A 20,801-nucleotide genomic window follows, 5' to 3' on the forward strand; every position below is an offset into this window, starting at 1 on the left:
AGTAATTATACCTTTTAGTGCACCTGGCAATTTCTATCCAGCTGGCACTAACAGTCAATCAAAATGCCTTAAATGGCGCCTGAGAATGTGCTAATGACTCGCACGGCTGTCAGGCATCCCAGGGGTTGTTCAACTCTTGCACCAGAGCCACGCACAAACAGCCCCAGAGTCCCCACAGGCCGGGCTCCTCCACCCCAGGCTCTGGCTGTGCAGCACCTCACCAAGAAGCGCCACCAAATAGAGATGGAACAGGTTCCTCAGATCTGTGCTTAGAGGAGCAGGGAACTGCACCCAGAGCCACTGGACAATAGCATGGTCTCCAGAGGTGGCCAGGAGCATCAGGAAGCACCCACCCTCCTCCTCAAATGGAGCACGGGCGGGGAGAGAGCAGCAGCCTGGTCGGGCTGGAGGCAGGGCCACGGCTGAGCCACCTGACGTGCACACCCCACCTCCCGCACCTCCTGCATGGGCCCCCACACCTGCCTGCCCTCTCTCCTGGCTGCCGTGGTCCCACACACCCTGACCAGGACAGGACACAGAGCCTGGGGAGCTCATAGCCCAGTGTGGGCAGCTGGGGGCTGCTGGCCGCTTTGTGAGTGCATGTGGTAGGCCACGCCCCACTGCCTCCGGGCCCTCCTGGAATCCCCATCCACAGGGCAGAGACGCAGAGATAGCTAGCTGCAGAGGTAGCTAGCTGCAGAGGGTCAGCACCTGGACGACACGCTTCAGGCAGCGAAGTGCGCAGGCTCCTGGGAATGGGGTTGTTTCCACACCCACGGATGAGAACAGCAGGATCTGGGGGCCACCGGGGACCCCACTGCCCAGAGGCAGGCTCTCGGGTGCCCCCGGTGACCACCACAAGAGGCACGAGGTCAGCACGTCCATCACCTGCTTGCTGCTGGCCCTGCAGTGACACCTGGGCAGGAGCACTGGTGTCCAGGCAGGAAGGAAAGGGCACAGTGGCCAGCCTGGGGACGTTCACCTGCACACCTGCAGTGGTAGACGTGAGGCGGCGCAAGGCTCAGAGGCGAGGTGACCGGGTCACGGGCGCCTCAGTCCAGCAGCGCATCGACCCGCTTGGAGGGTGAGTGGGTGGCGGGCGTAGGCAGGCGGGTGTGGCTGCAGGAGGTGGGTCACTGGGGGCACACTTGGGGTCCACATTCTGTCCCTGTGAGTGGAGCTCTCTCTCTGCTTCCTGACTACCACATACTGAGCTGCTTTTCTCCACCACAGTCTTCTGCCATGAAGCTCTGCCTCATCTCAGACCCAGAGCTATGGAGTTGGCCACCTATGGACTGAGACCTCTGGAACCATGAGCCAAATACACTTTCCCCCCTCTATTTGTTCTTGTCGGGTCTTCAGTCACAGTGATGGAAAAGCTGATCAGAACGGTCTCCTTGCTGAGCAGGCACAGGAAGCCCCTCCACAGGTCTCTGACAGGCTGAGCTGCAGACACGCAGTGAGCCCCACCACTAGCGACCACAGCTGAGGTCACAAAGGAGAGGTCGGTTGTGCCCCGGGAGCCTGTCCCACCTGAGAACTGGCCCACTTCTTCCTCACAGAGCAGCTGTTCCACGAAACTGGTCAGGGCAGGGGCTGGTCACCACAGGCAGCCTCAAGGAGATGCGAGGAGGTCCTGCGAGTTAATGTCCCCATGGCCCAGAGGGCTTCCCACAAAACGGGGACACTCCTACCCAGCACCAATGTCTGGTCAAAGGGAGTGGACGGCAGCCTCCCATGACCACAGGGTGGGCAGGGTCACCTCCCATGATGCACTGCCCAGGGAGGGCCACCAGATCAGCCAGAGTCAAGATCATGCCAAGCAAGGAAAGATGTGGAACATTCTAGATGGAGGAGACTCTGATGGAGAGCAACCTGCTGCAGGTGGCACAAGGACTTGTCTTTGGTGTTGTGCCTCAACTACTAGGGGTTGATCCCTAGAGGACTTAAAGCAAGCAGACACAGAGGAGCCCTGCACAGCAACGTTTCCAGCATAGAAAGCTGATTTCCTATGATAATTCTAGCAGGAACACAAAGATCTCATTAACCAGAAAGAGGTGTGGCAGACAGGGTGAGTGAATGTCGGCTTTCCCAAGTGGCACAGTCAGGAGCTGCGGGGACCTGCCTCACTTCTGTTTCTGGAACTCTCAGGTGACTCCAGCATGCTGCACAAGGCACAGCAGGGCACAGACAGCGGCTCCAGGCCAGGCAAAGGACACCAGACGGCCACACGCCTGCTACACGACAGACACGCACTGCGTGTAGGAAGTCTGCACACACCCCCGAGTCTGAGAGACTCCCAAGGCCAGCCAAGCTGGGTCCCAGGGAGATGGACAGAAAACATGTGGGGTGGAGCCAGCAGCTCCTAGGTGCTGGGACTACAGAACACCTCCTCACTGCGATGGCAGGTTACTTCTGTCCTTGGAGAGCCTGACACTACTGTGGGAGGGCAGAGAAAGACCATCAGGGCTCCTCCTGCACCTTCTCTAGAATGGGCCCCAGGCCCTTGCTGCTTCCCACAGAAAGTGACCTGCGTGGGGCCTGGCTGGAGGTGCCCTGCCCTCCAGGAGCCAACAACCCAGTGGAGCCATGACGTGTCTTGTGCACATCATTCCCAAATAGGTCCAACAAAAGTTCTACTCACAGCTCCAAGCATGATCCTGAAGATGAGCCAGCGGAAGCCCCACAGCACTATCCGGGACGTGGGGGTGTGCTGCGGAAGTCGGGACAGAGTCCACCAGGGACACAGGAAGATTCCCAGGAATCCTGTTTCCAGCAGCTGCGACTCCCAGCCTGGTTGGGGAAGCAAGACACAAAGGTACACTCAGCAGGAGCAAACACAAACCACGTCGCATGCCCAGTTTAACAGAGAGCCTCAAACACCTCCAAGGCGGGAGATGTGCCGTCACCAGGTGCCCCCGTGGAAAGGAGACTGGGGGCTCTGAGAGCGGGTCAGGGCCTGGGGCCCAGTGGGCATGCACCTTGGTGGCCCTTCTCCCTGCATCTGTGAGGATGCCTCGGGAGCATGGCGTCTGAGCCCACCACTGGACTGTGCTGCCCACAGGGGTTTGTGGAAGCCTCTTGCTCAAGAGGAAGGAGTGGGAGGGCATGGCTGGGTGTACCCTTCCCTGAGAGAGGCTTGCCAAAACCACTTCAGGGGAGGAGTCTGCTCTCAGGTGGAGCAGGGAACCAGCAAGACCCAAGCTGGGGATGGTGGTCCACACTGCTGCCCATCAGCACCCCAGGAGCAGGAGAGCAGCCCGGGTGGTCCCTGTGCTCCTGGACTTGTTGAGGTGGCCCCCAAATGGATGGCAACTGGGGCTCCCCACTGAGGGGCCACCCTGCAGGGTGCTGTGGACAGGGCTGTGGCTCTGAGGGTTCACAGCAAGACCCACAACTGCACGCGAGTGTGCGTGCAGAGGCAGAGGACCAGGAGGCACCGGACGGCCGTGTGGGAACCGGGAGGCAGGGACGCGCTCTCTCAAGCCTTCCTGAGCTCTTCCAGGAGGGAAGATCGTTCTAAGATCAAAAGCTGGTGCGACGAAACCCAATTAGTATGAAACCATAACGAAGTAATGAGTATGCACTGACATACGTGGCCGAACAGATCAAGGGGGACCAGAGACAAACCCCACAGAGTCCCCCGTGGGCTACACGGCCCTCCTGCCCGGGGCACAGAGGGAAAGGGGAGAGTGGCCTGCTGGGCGCCACAGAGGCACCCCGGAGTCTTCCTCCCAAGCCCAGACCTGTCCAGTTGGGAGAACCACAGGCCAGTCTAGGTGGAGGGGCAGCCTCCAGACCCGATGGGCTCCTGAACCACCCCGGCCTCAGAAACAAGGAAGTCTGAGAGGAGCCCGAGGGACCACATGTCCCCTGGGGTCCTGGATGGGGCCCCAGGCCAGGGAAGCCAGGGAGACGTGAATCAAGGGATGTCAGTCCCCATGAGTATGTCCCACGCTGACACGAGACGCAAGTGACAGGAAATGGTGTGGGGCGGGGGCACGGTGCTGTCCTCACGAAACCCTGGATCCTAAACTGCTCTCGAGGCGAGACAGCAAGAGCCTGCCCCACGCCCTCCATGGGCATGCCCACGGACATACATGGCTGAACAGACCAAGGGGGACCGTAAGAGTCTATCCCAGACAGGGCCACCCGCGCCACCAGCTGGGAGCCTGCCAACCTCGCAGGCCATGGCTCCCAGGTTCTCACTGGGCTGTTTCAACGACTGCCCCCCCAGAAGGGGCAGCTAGCACAGGGATGGGCAGCACTGTCTGGCTCTGACAGGCACTGCCCCAGGTCACCGAGGCATGGCCGACCCTCCAGGGCGGCGTCAGACCAGCGCCCAAGGCTGGAGGGCAGCAGCTGTAGGCCCAGGGGAGGTTCCAGTTCTGCTTCCTGAGCAGTCCATCCGGGTGCGCGGAGCCCGGTTGCTTGGGCTCTGGTGCAGGGAGTCCAGCCGCACCGCACCACATGGCCTTCCATTCCTCAAGGCCTGCTGGGCCTGCCATGCTTTATGCAGGGTCTCCTTGCTGCAGCTCCACCTGGGAAGGTTCTAGAACGAGCAAGGCTGATGCAGGTGAGAGAAACCACCGCAGGCAGTGAGCCCTGTCCCCCACACCCCATCCGCCCTTTGAACACCCAGCGGGAATGGGGTGAGCCAGCAAGTCCCGGGCTGGACCTTTGCACTCCACCAGAAACCACAGCTGGGCCTGGGCTCAGCCTGAGGACTCGATTCACAGCACCCCAGGTCGCTCCTTGTATGATCACATCCAACAATGCACTGAATCTGCCTCTGCTGCACAGGCGTGGATGGGGGTGCGTGGGAGGCACCTGATAAACACGGCAGTGGGCTGCTGCAGAGATGCCACGTCCTGAGAAGAACCTTGAGGTCCACAGGTGCCAACCCCAGTTCCACTCGGCAGGTGAGAAAAACCCTCAGGCCCCAGGAGCAGCAGAGCACGCCTGCAGCCCACACAGCCACCCTCAGGACCCAGGGCTTGCTGAGACCTCCCAGCAACCCTGGGCCGGGGTGCAGCTGGTTTTGTGACAATTGCTGTGTACCCACAGCTTCTGGGGGTGCTCCATAGAGCCTGCCACCTCACTCTGCAGACGTGAGGGGCACAATTTTAACATATAATGTGAGTGACACCAATCAAAGTGATTGATACGCAATGGCAGAACAGACACACACCTGCCAAGAGACATGGAGACAAAGACAAGCTGTCTCCACTAGCAAGGAGCTGCATGCAGCTTCTCTCGGACAGAACACTCCTGTACTGTTTGGACAGAGCAGCCCTGCTGAGCACAGCCCAGGGTCCTTACAACAGGAGACTGCCTCGCCCTGCCCCAGCTCAGAATGGTCTTGGCTAGGTGGGCCCATTCTTCCCAAGGGATGCAGAAGCTGCCTGGTGGCTGTGGCTTCATGAACACACCAGGAAGGGGAGGGTTATTGTAGCCCTGTTTGCTTGTTTTCTTTGCTTGGACCTTGTCAAATCTCAGCAGCTGTGCTGAGTGCACAGGAAGTCACTGTTCTCCCCTTCGGTGTGGAAGAGAATACAAACCACCAGTGTGCAGCCCAGGGTGGCTGCTGGGACCAAATAGCCAAATGCTGGGAGCATTCTATGGCTAGTTCTCACCCAGCACAGGGGTCCTCGTGTAGCATAGAAACCAGCGCCTCTGCAGGAGATGAGAGCCCCAAGGCAACCAGGTTGGACCACATGCCCTTACCGTTAAGGATCCACACTTCCTGTCCCTGCTTAGGTCCAGGCCCAGAACTGCTGTGCTCACTCCCTGTTCCTTCCCTCCACCCGGTGGGGAGGTGCAGGCTGCCGTGCGACTTCTCTGAACTAAGCCTCCAAGTGCAATCACTAACGTCACACACCACTAGTATCAAACAGCTCCTCTGCAGCTGCCCACACAAAACAAGCAGACCCAGGAATGTCTTGGCGACTCCCTTAGCATTGGCCCAGGAAGGTCTCTTTTCAACTCTGAGGGCTCACATTACCCACCTCATGGAGGATGAGGTCCCAAGTTATTTAATTTTTTCCTTTTTTTTTTTTTTTTTTTTTGCAGTACTAGGGATAGAACCCAGGGTGCTCTACCTTTGAGTTATATCTCCAGTCCTTTTTATTTTGAGACAGGGTCTTGCTAGGTTGCAGAGGCTGACCCAGCACCTGCAATCCCCTTGCCTCAGTCTCCCGAATCACTGGGATCACAGATATCTGCCACTATGCCCTGCTTAACATCTACTCTTTAATAACAAGGAAAAGCTTTGCATTGGATCCAGGACTCAAAGTAGGCTGCACAGAACCCTGGGGACAGGGGCAGCAAGGGGCGTTTCAGGCCAAGTGGCCGGTGTAGGACAAGAGCTGGCAGCCTCTGAAGCGGGCACCGGCACCCACCAGAGCCCTAGTCTCCTTGCTCCCTGGCTGAGCTCCGAATCACCTGCCTCTACACAACAATGTAAAAGAGGTGTCTGCTCTGCTCTGGCTGTGGCATCCAGGAGCCAGAGCACTGGCCACGGTGACCTGCACCAACACCCGGAGGGCCCGGTGAGGGGAGGAGGGGGGAAGACCCATGCTGGACAGCGGCTCTGAAGGAAAAGGTGGAGAGGCTCATCCACATGACCTGGGAGCAGTGCTGTCCGAGGGCCAGGGCACACCCCTGCCAAGTGAGCACTGGGCCAGAGGCCATGACGAGCATCAACACAAGGCCATGGCATCAACACGAGAAGAGGCCAGGCCAGACCTTCAGGATGATGAGCTCCACGGAACCGCACTCAGCGGGGGAGGTGGCAGCCACCCTGAGACCAGACCAGGGCCTAGGGGCTGCTGAAGGCAGAGACAGGGGAGGCCCAGCAGCCTGGGAGGAGGCTGCAGAGTGGGGAGAGGCGGAGCCTCCGGAAGCCCGTGCTTGGGCGCCCTCTGGACTGCTTGCTCCGGGTCCGCGGCGGCAAGATGCAGCCGAGTCACGGTGCGGCCCTGTGTCACTCCTGCCACAGGACGGGGACAGCTGGGATGCAGATGTGCTCAGCCATGGGGAGGAGCTGCCAGGTGGGGGCTGGATGGGCCAGCAGGTGTCATGCACAGGTGAGGCACGAACAGCATCACCTGGACCAGTCACCATATCAAAAGCTGAGCCACCTTCGGCCCAGAAGAAATGTCATTAAAACAAGTCAGAGACCCAAGTCCCCGCAATGGCCACTGTAGAAAGAAAATCAGGCCTCACGAGCTCTGTCAAAACTATTTCAGTTACTTAAGGTAATTAAGCATAGTACAGATGGATCCTTCAAAAATGACAGCCACCATCCACGTGAGAACAGGAAATCCATTAGCTTTGCCGTTAAAAACAGGGAGAAAGGGGCAAAGCACTCCCTTCTGACTGGCTGTCACTCCAGCTCTGAGCCGCCCGCCCTCTGCCACCCCAGGGGCTGCTAATGATGGCCCAGGAGGGAGCCAGCAGCTTTTAAAAGTTTCCTTAATTTCTGTAGGTTATATTTTAGGATGGAAAGTTATGAAATAGCATACCAACACCTTGCTTTGCACTACTGCTAGCGTGGAAAGAAGGGCTCTCAGCCACAGACGCCTGGTCTGGATGGCACAGAGCCACGAGAGTCGTGGCCAGCTGCGGCATCAGGAAGGAGCCAGACCCCACTTCTCTGTGCCTGACTTTGGGGCTGGTGCCCTCTGTGGTCCATGTCTGCACAGCAGGAGCTTTCACAGGGCAGGAGGCTCTGCCGGAGGCCAGCTCCCAGCAGCCGCAGGTGGTATGGAGGAAGTGGCCGGCGACAGACTCATGGCTGCTGCTTCCTCCGAGGGCTCTGGCTCTCGGTCTGTGCTTGTGTTGCTCATGCTGTTCTGCAGAGCCATGCCTGCGCCTGGGCTTGTGTCTCCTGTGAAGATTCCACCCAGGGTTTGGCTGCTTCGACTGACTGCACTTGGAAGCGGCTGCAGTCACGGGGCCCTGCCAGGACGGCCCACAGCATGTGTGCAGTGGTCTGACCTGGTCAGTTGGAGCCTATCACCTGGGAGTGGGCCCTTACCATCTACTCCCAAGAGTAGACAGTGGCCCTGGGCAACTGTGCCCACTCGATGCTGCCATGCACCCATGAGAGCAGGTGTACCACTGAGGGACCATGCCCAGGACGCTGACCTCCTCCCTGCTGGATGGCCACAGAACTGTCCCCTCCCTAACAGATGTCCCACCTCCGTCACACCAAGGTTGCCCTGGGGGTGCCAGGAGGACTGACCCCAAGGACTTTCCAAGGGAGGGAGCGCTGCTGTGGCCCACCCCTCTTACTCACGTGCGGAGCCAGCTGCGGTGCCCTAGGCCAGGATGCTCCGAGGCAGGCTCTGCCCAGCAACTTCCCTGTCAGCCTTGCTGGCCGCCTGGCCATGGGTCACAAAGTGGGAATACGTTGTGGGGTTTTGCTGTCCTTGCTATTGGGTGGCCTAGGAGAGACTCAGCACAGCCTGACCTACTAAGAGGAGGAGCTGGCCACTGGGGAAACTGAGGACTTAGCCAGGCTTCAGATCTTCTAGGAAGCAGATACTTCTGAGAGCTGATTGAGGTTTCATGCTCTAAACAATTACAACGAACTGCATGCTCCTAATTATGAAGCGTCTAACAAATTGTTAATACGTATTTTAAGGATGTCCTTGGGCACTGCAGAGAAAAAGGAAGTGACCTTGTAACCCACACGCCCCCATGGTGACCCTAGCAGAAACGGGGTATTTGGGCCTGTCACGGTGCTTGTTAATGCCTCGCTACTGTGACGACCACTTCCAAGCCTGGGCTTCCCTGCTGCTGTCGTCAGTGCAGGTGTCGCCAGCCAGCCTGGGAGGAAGATCCACGGTAAGGCCTAGCTGGCCTTTCACTTCTAGATAAATGCAAATGGTTCCCATCAGCAGAAATCACACGTGGGTCAGACTCCTTCCTACGAACACGTTCCAAACAGCTAGCATGCACTGGGCTGTGGCACACTCTGCCCTTCGCCTCCCTCGCAGGGGTGTGAACGTGCACACCCAGCCTGAGGGACCCCAGACCCTGAACAGATTCAGCCTGGCACGTGGTGCCAGGTCTGTGAGAATGGAAGTGCTCTTTACTGGAGCCAAGGCAGTCAAGGAGATCATGCTTCCTGTCAGGTGATGGGTCGTCCAAGGAGAGGCAGGAACTGCAGCCAGACTGTGGCCAGGGCACCCTGCGCTGGCCACTGACCCCTGTGCATTCAAAATGCAGCTGGGTGACCAGGGAAGGAGATTTTAAATTCTAAACCTCAATTCAGCTGAATGTAAATGTAAGTGGCTGCACAGAGCCAGCATCTCTGTGGTGGACAGTACAGGTCTGGACCTGTTTCCAGCTGTCTTGGGGAGTGCCTGAGTGGTGTGTGGGTCACTTCCAGAACCGCAGCTGGGCCAATGCTTATGCACCTACATCCCACGTTGGCAAATGTTCCCAAACACTTCTGGATACCAAGGCCAAACAGGCCAGAGCACATGCCTCATGGAGTGCAGCAAGCAGGGACTGGACAGAAGGTGGGCATCTCACACTGGAGCCAGCAGAAGCTTCCAGAATGTGTCCTTTGGAGGACACTCGAGATCATGCTTCCTGTCAGGTGATGGGTTGTCCAAGGAGAGGCAGGAACTGCAGCCAGACTGTGGCCAGGGCACCCTGCGCCTCCTCCAAGCTCCAGGCCGTCTCAGGAGGTGTCCTTGGAGGCAGCCCTGCCGGCAGGCCTCAGCCCGCACCGTGCTGCCCCCACCTCATGGCACAGAAAGAGCTATGAGAAGAACCAGATCAGAGAGCTGAAAACCAAAGCACAGGACTGAAAATCTTACTGGGCAAGCGTAACGCAGACAGAAGGGCAGTGAGCAGGAAGGGGCCAGTTGTTCAAGCCCAGGATGGAGATGCAGGAAGACAGCAAGCCTGCCAGGCCTGGAGCCAGAGGCCCAGCAGAGCCGCGCGGTGGAAGAGTGCTGGCAAAAGCACCCAAGTGAGGCAGAGGCACAGGCTGAGGTCCAGGAACCTCGGTGACTCATGAGCACATGCAAGCCTGCAGGCACAGCACAGTCGAGCCCACAGGACCAGCGCCTCCACCCCACAGGGCAAGGCTCGTCTCGGGGGGTTCTGAGGATAGCTGCCACCACCCCCGGCCCCCCTGGGGCCCTCGGCAGGCGGCAGGCGGCAGGCGGGTGGCCCACAGGAGAAGGGCAGCTTCCACACTCAGGAAACGCCTGCCGCTGCAGGCACTTGAAGGACAGGCTGCCTTCTTTCAGACAAGAATAGGTGAGGTTGTGCCCTGTGCCTTGGATCGACGCCACACGTGGGGCAGGGCTGCAGCCGTGCACAAGGCACACTCAGACCTCATCCTTCAGGTTGCACGCACTCTCCGGTGTCACTGACACATGGTGACTGTTCTTGGGGCCACCGAGGGGAAGCACTGTGGAGGTACCAACTGTGGGCCTCCGGGAAGTGAGCTTGCTGTCCAGCTCAAGCACTAAGAGAGCCCCACGGCTGGGGGTGTGTCTGGTACAGAAAAACAAAAAGCCCTGTGAGCTCTTACAGATGGTGTCCCATTAGGTGACTCCAAGGACAGCTCAGAAAGCAGGCCTTTCTGAACTGAAATGGGAGATCTGTCTCAACCACCAGTTTCCTCAGGAGGCCTTTCCCACCGAGACAGGCATGGGGGAGCTTGAGCCACTCTCAGTGGTGATCAGTCCAGCTCCACCTCGTGCAGAAGCAAGGTTTGCTCTGCAGACCTGGACTGCAGCTCAGGATACTGCCTGGGACTGGCTCTTGCCAAGGCAAAGCTCTTCCCACAGATCTATCTCCTGGTGCACCACGACCTCATTCCCTAAGGAATGAAGCTTCTACTCTAACTCCATGTAACTGAGAGGCCTCCACCACATTCTGCTCCCAAGCAGAGCCACAGGTCACTACTGGCCCCCCTCAGCTCTGAGATTTCCATGTTCTCCTACCATCGCTTGGAGATGGGAGTCCTCACCCGAATCTGTCTGCACCTCCTCAATCCTGCTTCAGGAAACCTGATGTGGGGCTGGAGACCCACAGGCCTATGTATTCAAGGTTCCTGACCGCTGGCCATTTATCTTCCAGGGAATCCCTACTCTGAGCTCCCACTGAGCCAGTCACTTCCAGAATGCCCAAGAATAGCCCTCCTAACAGTGGCCCAGGAGATGGTGGCTTGTGGTTGGTTGAGAAATATCCCCTCATGACCGCTGTATTATTTCACGTGCTTTCTGGCCACCTACACAACAGTTGCTCAGTCTCCACAGTGGCTTCTGCAGGCTGTGCTTTCCACTGCCTCTGCTGAGGATGACGACTTCGACGTCCACGTGGTTTCAGGTTTAAACCACCAAATCTAGCACAGCCATGCTACCTGTTTCCCGTGTGTGTTTACTGATTTGCAAGCAGGTTCCTCTGTGACATTTCATACTTGGGCTCTCTTTTCATATGTAAGAACTCCGCAGATGCTGAATTTCAGCCTGGGACAGGGAGCTCCAGGAGTCTGAGAGCCTGGTCTTTGCAGAGTGGTACGCTGGGAGGTGCACAGCTCCTGAACTCCTGGGCAGGTCCTGTAAGTGCTGATGCACGCATAGATTATGCCCCATAGGCACAGCAACATGGTCAGCCTCCTCACAGCCCAGCCTGGTGACACTGCTGTCCCCCTCTACAGCTTCTCCCCAGAAGCAGACAGAAAGGGGTCACAGGGTGTGATGTCTACTTAGCCGATGTTCACTGTGTGAGTGCAACAGTCTTGTGATTTCTACCTGCATCCAAGGGAGGCCCAGGAGTGGCAAGTATGTCCAGCACCCTCTGCACAGGGACCAAGGCTCCCAGGCGGAGCTGATCTAGGCCTGGGCAATGCAGATGCTCCTGGAGTACCTGATGGAGTCATGTGGGGCACTCCGTGGGCCATGGGGCCCTGGGCTTTGGTGGGAAGCTGGAGAGCCCGACAAGTCTGAAGCTCCTCTGGAACCAGATGGGTCTCTGTGTTGGCTGCAGTGATGCAGATGACAAAGGGCAGGGTGGGGCGAGTGGGGCTCTCTGAACTCCTAAGTCCTGTGAGTAAGGAACTACAAGACAGTTTCCTCTGGTGCTCTGGACCCACTTCTCCAGGTGCACAGCGGCAGTAGGGGTGTGCTCCTGCTCCTGTCTGGTCAGGGCTGGGATCAGACAGAAACCAGCAGCAAGCAGTCTATCTAACAGCCAGTCAGCGTGCTTGCAGCAAAGGCAGGGAACCCTGCTCAGAAGAGGCACGTGTTCTGGACAGGAGGCCACTCTCAAGAAGGGGCCGCAACACACTTGGGAACCATGGGCGGGTTGCACCCACCTGTCCCCTCTAAGAAACCCGCACAACCAGAGCTGCCGCCCTCGCAGCAAGGGAGTGTAGCTTCCACCTTCACTTTGTGTCTTCAAACATCAAAGCGCTTACGAAAGAAACTGGCACGTGGACACTGTGTCAACAGGACCCCTTCCTGTCACACACTGGCAAGGGTCAGGCTCACTGGTGCTGTGTCTGATGGCCTCCAGCAATGGGCCCTGCATCCAGGAAGTTCTAGGGACGTGCACCAAGTTCTGGAGGTGCGGAGTCAGCTGGCAGCCGGGGCACTCTTTGAAGGAACCATGAGCCCTTCCCTGGGCTCTTGGCTGCTACCACAACCAGGACTCAGCATTCACCTGGCAGGAAGCTGACCAGGGCAACGTGAAAAGAGCAGTGGCTTCCCTTGCTCAGACAGTGACAGCTCACACTGCCAGCAGTGACAAGGTTCAGCTCACCTGCGCTTCTTGGGGTCTCTCTGTAAAAGTGGCAAGGCAAAGAGCTGCAAGCGATCCTACGTTAGGTACCGCAGCAGGTCACAGGAGGGAGGGAGGGAGAGGGCAGTGGACAAGTGGCCATCAGCACTGAGCATTGCCAACACAACCTGCTCACCCACCCCTGTGCGTCACCAGGGTCCCTAGCACACAGAGAGGGGGGCACATGCACTGGGGGCAAGTTGCTCCACAGTCTCCAACTCCAGAGGCCTGAAGATGCCAGAGACTGAGCAGAAAGCTCCACAACGTGGGAAGGAGGAAAGCATGAATCACTTAACGTATCTGATTCTGGTGGGGGCTATGCCGGGAGGGGTTGAGCAGTGGCACTGGAAAATGTGAGATGAATGGGTGAGATGTGATCCAAGGTGGAGATTAAGTGAACCACAAAACAAGAGGAAAAACAGTGGCAGAAAACACCTGTTTGAAACAGTAGTCAACAACACTTGCACAGTCACAACAACGTGAGGAATGACTGTTCAGTTAATAAGACACCGTATCTGTGATGCAGCTATTCAAGATGGTGAGAGCAACACTAGGGATGTGTGAGAATTGCTCTGACTACTCAAAACAGGGAGTGCACAGGCAACGTCCAAATGTGGTACACCAAGAACGGCCCTATGCACACTCTATGTAGTGCACGTGTGAGGCACTGGGTTCAGTCCTCAGCACCACATAAAAATAAAACAGTGTCCATCTACAATTTAAAAAATATTTTAAAGAGAGAGACAGTGCAAATAACAGAGTAAGTGCTAGCAGAGATAAATGGGTTTGTCAGGCGAGCAGGATTTGGGGTACAGAGGTGAAACAGGGTACTGCAGATTTTTGGAAGCTGTACAATACAATCTGGCTAACCCATGCATCTAAGTTCTTTCATCATCCTAAGAACAGTCTTCGGGCCACTGCCTGGAGGGTGGAAAGAACTCAAGTTGACCAGCAGAGGTGACGGATGGACCCCAAGCATGCAGTGCTGCCAGGCACTGCTCAAGACAGCACCTCGTCCAGAGAGGCTCTGGCACTGAGCTGGCGGGAGGAACGGGGCACAGCTGAGGCAGTGCCATGTGGGTGCTTCTGTCAGGAGACCAGGAGAGGCAGAAAGGAAACCGGCTGCCAGCTCACAGTACTGGAGAGTGGTACGCCCCCCGACAGGCAGGAGGCAGCCTACAAAAGCAACAGCTCATGAACTAAAGCGCTTTTGTGAAAGGCCTGACGGAGCAAGCCTGGTGGCAGAACACCTGCCCAGCACTGTGAGGCCCTGGTTCCAGGTCTGGCATCACTAAAGGAAATTTAAAGCAACACAGAAAAAGAACCTGGGGGCTGGGGTTGTGGCTTAGTGAGCAGGTGCATAGTGTGTGTGAGGCACTGGGTTTGAACCTCGGCACCACGAATAAACAAATAAAATAAAGGTCCATCAACTCCAACATTATTAAAAAAAAAAAAAAGAACCTGATAAATAAAACCAGTTCCTTGAAGGCCCATAATGAAGACAACCTTGGGGAGGGGATAAGGGGCAACAGCACCCTAGGCTATGCAGGAGAGTCGGGATGGGCAGCTAGGGCAACAGCCGCAGGAGGCTTAGGGCGAGAGAGCTCCCAGTCAGACAGACCCGCGCTGCAGGGCACTGGAGCAGAACTTAGAGAAGGGGTGGGGACAGAACCAGCCTCAGCACCAGCCACTACAGTCAAGCGCTGGTGCCAGGGTAATGCTGTGGATTGAAGAGACAACAGCGGCTTGATGCTCCATAACTACACAACTCAGCACAAACAAAACCAAGAGCAAGCTGGAGGAGTTCTGGAGGGAGCCCACCCAAGTGCATCCAAGACTGCAAGCAGGAAGCACAGAGAGGAAGCACTCGGTGCTCTGTGAGTCTGCTGATCTACGAACACCCAACCAAGTGTGGTGGTGCACGCCTGTAATCCCAGCAGCTCAGGAGACTAGGCAGGAGGATCATAAGTTAAAGCCAGCCTCAGCAACTCAGTGATATCTTAGCAAGGCCCTATCTCAAAATAAAACATAAAAAAGGCTGGGGATGTGGCTCAGTGGTTAAATGCCCCTGGGTTCAACCCCAGCTACCAAACAAAACAAAACAAAACACGAACCACCACAAATTACTAACAGAAATGGGAAACTGACATGATGGGAGAGAACCAAAGCATACAAAATGGTAATGATCACGTGGATAAGGAAAAGGATTTACCATTCCTTTTCTGGATTTGACAAAGCCACTTTCACCAGTCATGACTAAGCAGAGAGAACACAAAGGAAATGCACACGTCCCCAATGAGCAGCAGCAAACGCTGGCCCCACACCATGCTGCAGCGATGGGCTAAGCCAGCCTACAGCTCCCAGGTTGCACCCCAGCTGCGCGGCACTCCCAGGGAGGATGTGTAGGCTCAGCTGTGCTCCCAGGGAGGATGTGTAGGCTCAGCTGTGCTCCCAGGGAGGATGTATAGGCTCAGCTGTGCTCCCAGGGAGGATGTGCAGGCTCTGCTGTGCTCCCAGGGAGGATGTGCAGGCTTTGCTGTGCCCCCAGGGAGGACGTGAGGGCTCTGCTGTGCTCCCAGGGAGGATGTGGCTGTTGCGGGATGGCCGCCTGTTTCCAGTAGTCTGAAAAGCCACTTCTGGGAGCTGAGCTCTGTGAGAGCACTTCTTCCCCTACCCCCTGTGACATGCCAAATGGTTAAACCCACAGGGATGCAGGAGAAGGCCCCAAAAGGAGGCGTGAGGTGGGCTGGACGTGCAGCTCCTATGAGTGCAGAACTTACTTAACAACGGGGCTGCTCTCTCGGTCGTGGGCGGGGGGTCAGATGAGCCAGGACCATGGCGGAGCATGAGAACCCCACGGAGCATGGTGTTGGTGCCAGCCTGGAACCCGCGGGGCTGGGCCGAGGGGCTGCTGCTTTCTGCAGGCAGGCTCTGCTCCAGCACTGATAGGTCTTAATAAAAACTTCCAGTTGGGCAGTAAACCCCTCATTAAGCTGTTTTTAAAGCATGAATCCAGGAGTGACCAGGGCGAAGGTTCACACGGAGCATGTAATTCACGACAGCTGGCGGGAGGCGCTGCTGTGACGGGGCCCCCGTGTTCAAGTGTCTCAGCCACATAAGCGTCCCAATGGCCGGGCCTGCCATGTGAAGCCAGAGACAGACTGACGGTGGGGCGGGGAGCTGCTCACTCGGCCAAGAAAGGACCCCACGCTGTTAAGGGCCACGTGCACTTGGAGACACTTAAAATGAAGGGCAACAGCAGAGGGAAGCCCAGCCTTGTGCCCTGCAGGGAGGTGTGGGCTCACCATTAGCCCGCTGCAGAGAGCTGCCAGCCTGTGCACCTGCCTGGTCCCCGTCCCCAGCCTGTGGCCACCTTGGTTGCTTATTTTAAGCAGAGATGTAGTCCTTGTGTCCATTACGTGGACAGTGCTCCCCTGGACCCCACTGTGTCCACAGCTAACTACAGTGCCATCACAGCAGATGCCCCAGGGCCATGTGTGGCTGTCAGCGGTGTGGGAGGGCTTGCTATCCTGCCTGGCATCGAACGAGAGCTAACCGATCATTTGCCAACCGAGCTTCTTACTACAACAAAGGGACCAAGCTTCTCCAGAACTTCAGTGTCAATCCCACCATCATGGGACAGCAGGAAAGAGCCTGCATCTACCAAGGAAGCAGCACTGCAGGGCACTGCACTCCAGAACCTGGCTGGCAGACCCCTGCTGCCACAGCCTCCACCCTGGAGCACGCTCGGCCCTCAGCCAGCCCAGCTCTCCAGAACTGCCCTGTCCCTCCCGCCACCCGCAACAGGCCCAGCCCACTTCTCACATCACCGGGGGGGGGGGGGGGCACCTGGAAGTCTACACCTACACACGACCAAGTCCACCAAGATGAAAACCACAATCAAAGAACTTAATGTTTTGGGAGGCCCAAAATCTCCAAAGTCTTCAGGAAAAGCACCTATTTCCCTCCTGGACTGCCTGCCTGGGCCCAGGACCTGGACGAGGCCTGGACTGCCTAGTCAGTATGCACACTGACCTTGCCACTCCTGCAGGACCTCTCCTGGCCCCATCAGGAGGCTTGGCTCCTGTAGCGGTTCCTCACAAGCCGGCCCTGTCCATCACATCTCCAGGAGGACCCTGTCCTCCAGGACCCAGGCTGGGTGTGACTCTACAGAGCCCTCAGGGCACCACAGGACTCGCCTTGGACACAGTGATGGCCCTCTACACGTGCAAGCTGGACAGTCAGGCTGGCCTGGAAGCCCAGGGAGTGAACCATGCTAGGGCCAGCATGCATTGGGAGGGCGCCTGTGGAGCCTGGCAGTTAGATGTGTGGCTGCTGAGCATGGGGAGGAGGAGCTCCTAAAGGCACCTGGCCCGCGCAGGGGCCTCGAGAAGCCCGCTGCTGCCCAGCATCCACAGGGCACCCAGGGGATACGTCCCAGACTCAGCCCTGGAAGGGTGTGTCACCAACACAGCAGCTTCAGAGCTCTGCAAGGCCAGCCTTCACAGAGACAGGTACCTAGAGCAGGAGGAACCAGTGTGGCTTTCCCGTCCTGGAAACGGCCTCGCTCGCACACCTGCACTCACCTGGGGACTGTGTCTGCTGCTGACCAGGAGGACCCCCGGCCACCGCTATGGAGAGGGGTCATTTAAGAGTCAAGAATGTCGCAGAAATACAGGTTCTGGGGAAACACGGTCGTCTGGGACAGGGAGATACCAGCAGCGGGCACTGCTGTCCAGGCAGACTCAGCAGGACTCGTGGGTGTGTAGGAGGCCGTAGCAGGGTGGCTGGGCACACTGGCACTGTGAGCACAGGGGGTGCCCAGCCTGTGGCCAGCCGGCCGAAGGAGCAGGTGCTCTAGGCGGCCCAGGCAGACCCTTCTGCACCCAGGAGGCCTCCGCTGACCTTGCATAGCTGCTGGCAGGCCGAGGGCAGCTGTGCAACTGAGAGCGAGCCTCCTCGCTGAGGTCCATGCCGCTGACCTTAACGCATGTGGCCAGCGGCCGCCACACGGTCATGAGGCTCTGCGAGTGGGGCTCCTGCCAAACCACCAGCTCCTGAGGGGTGCGGCCCTGGCATGGTCTCTGCAGGCAGCTCCACACAGCTGCTCCAGGCTCGCCAGACAGGCAGATATACGTGATCAACGTAACTAGGATGACGTGAAAACAGCCCCACGGGACCAGGAGCTCAGTGCGAAAGTGAGTCCCGCAGGGACCCCAGCAGGGCCAGAGGAGCGAGGCCAGAGGAGAGGCTGAAACAGTGTGCCTGGCCTCCTGGTGCCACACCCACCTCCTCTGCCGTGCTCCCGATGGCGAGGGGGAGGGCTGTGCTGAGGCGCGATGGCTGCAGCAATCCTCGCACACGAGTCTCTGTGTGCCCTACTGGAACGTGACCAGCTGGTGCCACACAAGAGAGATAAAACCTCTCTCCCTGGGGGACCCTTGGAGAAAGCATGACAAGTTAGCCGTTGGCCTCAGAGTCCCTGAGGTGATCAGCAGCCGCAGACAATGGGGCCCCCGTGTAACAGACACACACAACACCAACAGCAGCAGGAACGGGGGCCATTCTGGCATGGGGCTTCAGGTGGCCCAGGGCCCTGGCCCCTGGCAGCCCTGCCAGGACATGGCCAACAGAGCCTCAGGTCTTGCCACCTGCCATGGCTGTCTTGTTAGAGGTGCGAGACTCAGTGCAGGGATCCTCTGCTGGAAGACCTGGGCGTGAGTCCAACCTACGACTGCTCGCCCACACCCTGGGGTCCTGAGGCGGGTGGCCCAGCCAGCTCGTGGGCCTGTACGTGCAGTTTCCACAGCACGCACCTGGTCTGTCTTGGAATCACAGCACCGAGGAGCAGGCATCCCCCCTGTTAAGAACTCACGGCCTCCAGGTCCTGGTCCTCAGGACCGCTGGAAAAAACCGTATTCTCACCACATACTAAGGATTTGCCGACCTCAGTGTGGGAGGGTGTAGGATTCTGAGAGGACTCTGAAACCCGATACCAAGAAGCAAGCATGGATGCCACGGAGCCTCCACGTTCTGGCTGGCCTGTGGCCCTGTGGAGACAGGTGCGGCTCATGCTAAGTCATGGGTGAGTGTGGCTGGGGTGGCTCGGTGGCAGAGGCTTGTCCAGCATGCTCGAGGCCATGGGTTCCACCCCACACACCCAGAGACTAGTGAGTACAGGGTGTGGGGGCCATGGCTCTTTTCCTGGCCATCGGGAGGCTGAGACAGGAGGATGGCCAGTTCCAGGCCAGCCTGGGCAACCCAGCAAGCCTCTATCTCACAACAGGAAAAGGGCTGCTGGAGGTGCAGCTGAGAGGTGGAGCACTTCCCAGCATGGGTTCAAACCCAGCACAAGAAGAAGAAACTGGCGAGACACTGTCCACAGCAGCCTGGCCACGTCCACTTCACAGGTACCTGCCTTCTTGGGGACTGTCCATTAGGAGAGTCTGCACTAACTCTACCCCAAGAAACTGGGAGCTTCACTTCTGAGGGACCCACACTCCCAGCACGCTGACTGGTGCTCAGGGGAAGCATGAAGCAAGTGGCAGGCAGGTCCGCCTGTCAGCACGTCCCCACCCACTGCAGGGAGGTCCCAGTGAGGACAGGGCACTGGCTGAGGGCCACAGTGACAGGTGCTGACTGGAAACCTGCCTCTGGCTTTCCCTGAAGTCCCGGGTGCAGGTCGACTTAGAATCCCATCGTGAGCCCACTGGGAGAACACCCCTGTCCACACCAGCCTGTCCACCTTGGCTGCCCTCTGCCTACTCCAGGGTCCACCCAGCATGGCCTGGGGACCCAGAATCCCCTTCCCATGCAACGTACAAGCAGTGTCAGCGCCACATGCAGGTGGGCACTGGGCTCAAGGACAAGAGAAGGGGGTCCTGGCTCGGGGCTGGAGCCCCGGAAGCCTCCAGGCTCCCACGCCTCGCCAGCCACGCACTGAGCAAGAGCTGCCTGCGTAGGACTCAGGTCAGTTGACAGAGGCTGCACCTGGCCACCCAGCATACCTGAAAAGCTGGTGATAGATGCTCAAGCAAAGAGAAAAGCCAGGAAAAATGCGTAAAGAGACATACCCCAACACATGATGTAAACTCTCCAAGCCTTTTCCTAAAGGATTTCACTTACCGAAAGAATACCTGAAAAACAAAAGAAAAAAATGCATTAAGTTTAATTGGCTCATTTGACCAGAAATTCAGAAGGTTAACCACTGTGTTTCCCACTAAGTGAAGCCGACCACAGGCCCAGGCCAGGTGGGGCCAGGTGCCCACCAGGTGGGCACACAGTCACTGTCTACAGAGCCTGTGCAGGACTGGCCCACAGGCCAGCATGGCCAGAAGCCGCTGTGCAGATGAGCAGGAGGAAGGCCTGATCCTCACAGAGCAGAGCGCTGCAGCCTGGAGCTGGAACGCTCCAGGGCACCCCGTCCACACTGGGAGCTCGGAGCATCAGGCACTTGAGGGGCTGGGGCTCACCACCAGGACCTGAGGAGGGCCTGCTCCCCTGTGCAGCTGTGGCGGGCGGCCCAAACCAGAGTGACGTTCCCAGTGTGCCAGCAGCAGCACCGGGCCTGGGCTGGAGCAGACACCTCACGCCAACCTCCAGCAACTCCAGCCCAGCCTCACCCCTACCGAGAGCCTGCCTGGGATCAGCAGTGAAACCTCCACGCCATCCTTAATACGAGTGCCTGCAGCTGCCAGAAGGAAAACGCACCAATGCTACACCCAGAACAGATGTGGAGATAGCCAGATGCAAGGCCACACACCTGTGCCCTCACCTGCGTGCGGGTCCAGACAGCCAGATCCCCAGACAGCGGCCAATGGTCACGGGCTGGGAGGGGCATCGGGGGACAGGTACCAGATACAGGCTGTTTCTGAGGTGACAATGTTTTAAGATGGGTGTGACAGCCCCACCTGTAATCCCAGTTACTCAGGAGGTTGAGGCAGGAGGATCCAAATTTAAGGTCAGCCTCAGCAACTCAGTGAGGCCCT

At 58.0% G+C, this 20,801-nt stretch overlaps 1 protein-coding gene across 3 annotated transcripts in view; it reads right to left on the bottom strand.

Moving 5' to 3' along the window:
- The window catches only part of LMF1 (lipase maturation factor 1), a 94,638-nt gene that overhangs the window by 63,261 nt on the left and 10,576 nt on the right, over nt 1-20,801 (bottom strand). Inside the window, exons 3-4 of one of the 3 annotated variants that reach the window (XM_079121896.1) lie at nt 19,939-19,949; nt 2,645-2,793 (exon numbers count right to left, since the gene is read on the bottom strand). In XM_079121896.1, the coding sequence (XP_078978022.1) occupies nt 2,645-2,793; nt 19,939-19,949 (160 nt within the window). Of the gene's footprint in view, nt 1-2,644; nt 2,794-19,886; nt 19,912-19,938; nt 19,950-20,801 lie in introns of those variants that run through there. The other 2 variants (XM_079121898.1, XM_079121897.1) reach the window with 2 other exon arrangements.

The sequence above is a fragment of the Sciurus vulgaris genome (genome assembly GCF_902686455.1).
Source record: "Sciurus vulgaris genome assembly, chromosome: 18".
In the NCBI taxonomy this organism is placed as follows: Eukaryota; Metazoa; Chordata; class Mammalia; order Rodentia; family Sciuridae; genus Sciurus; species Sciurus vulgaris.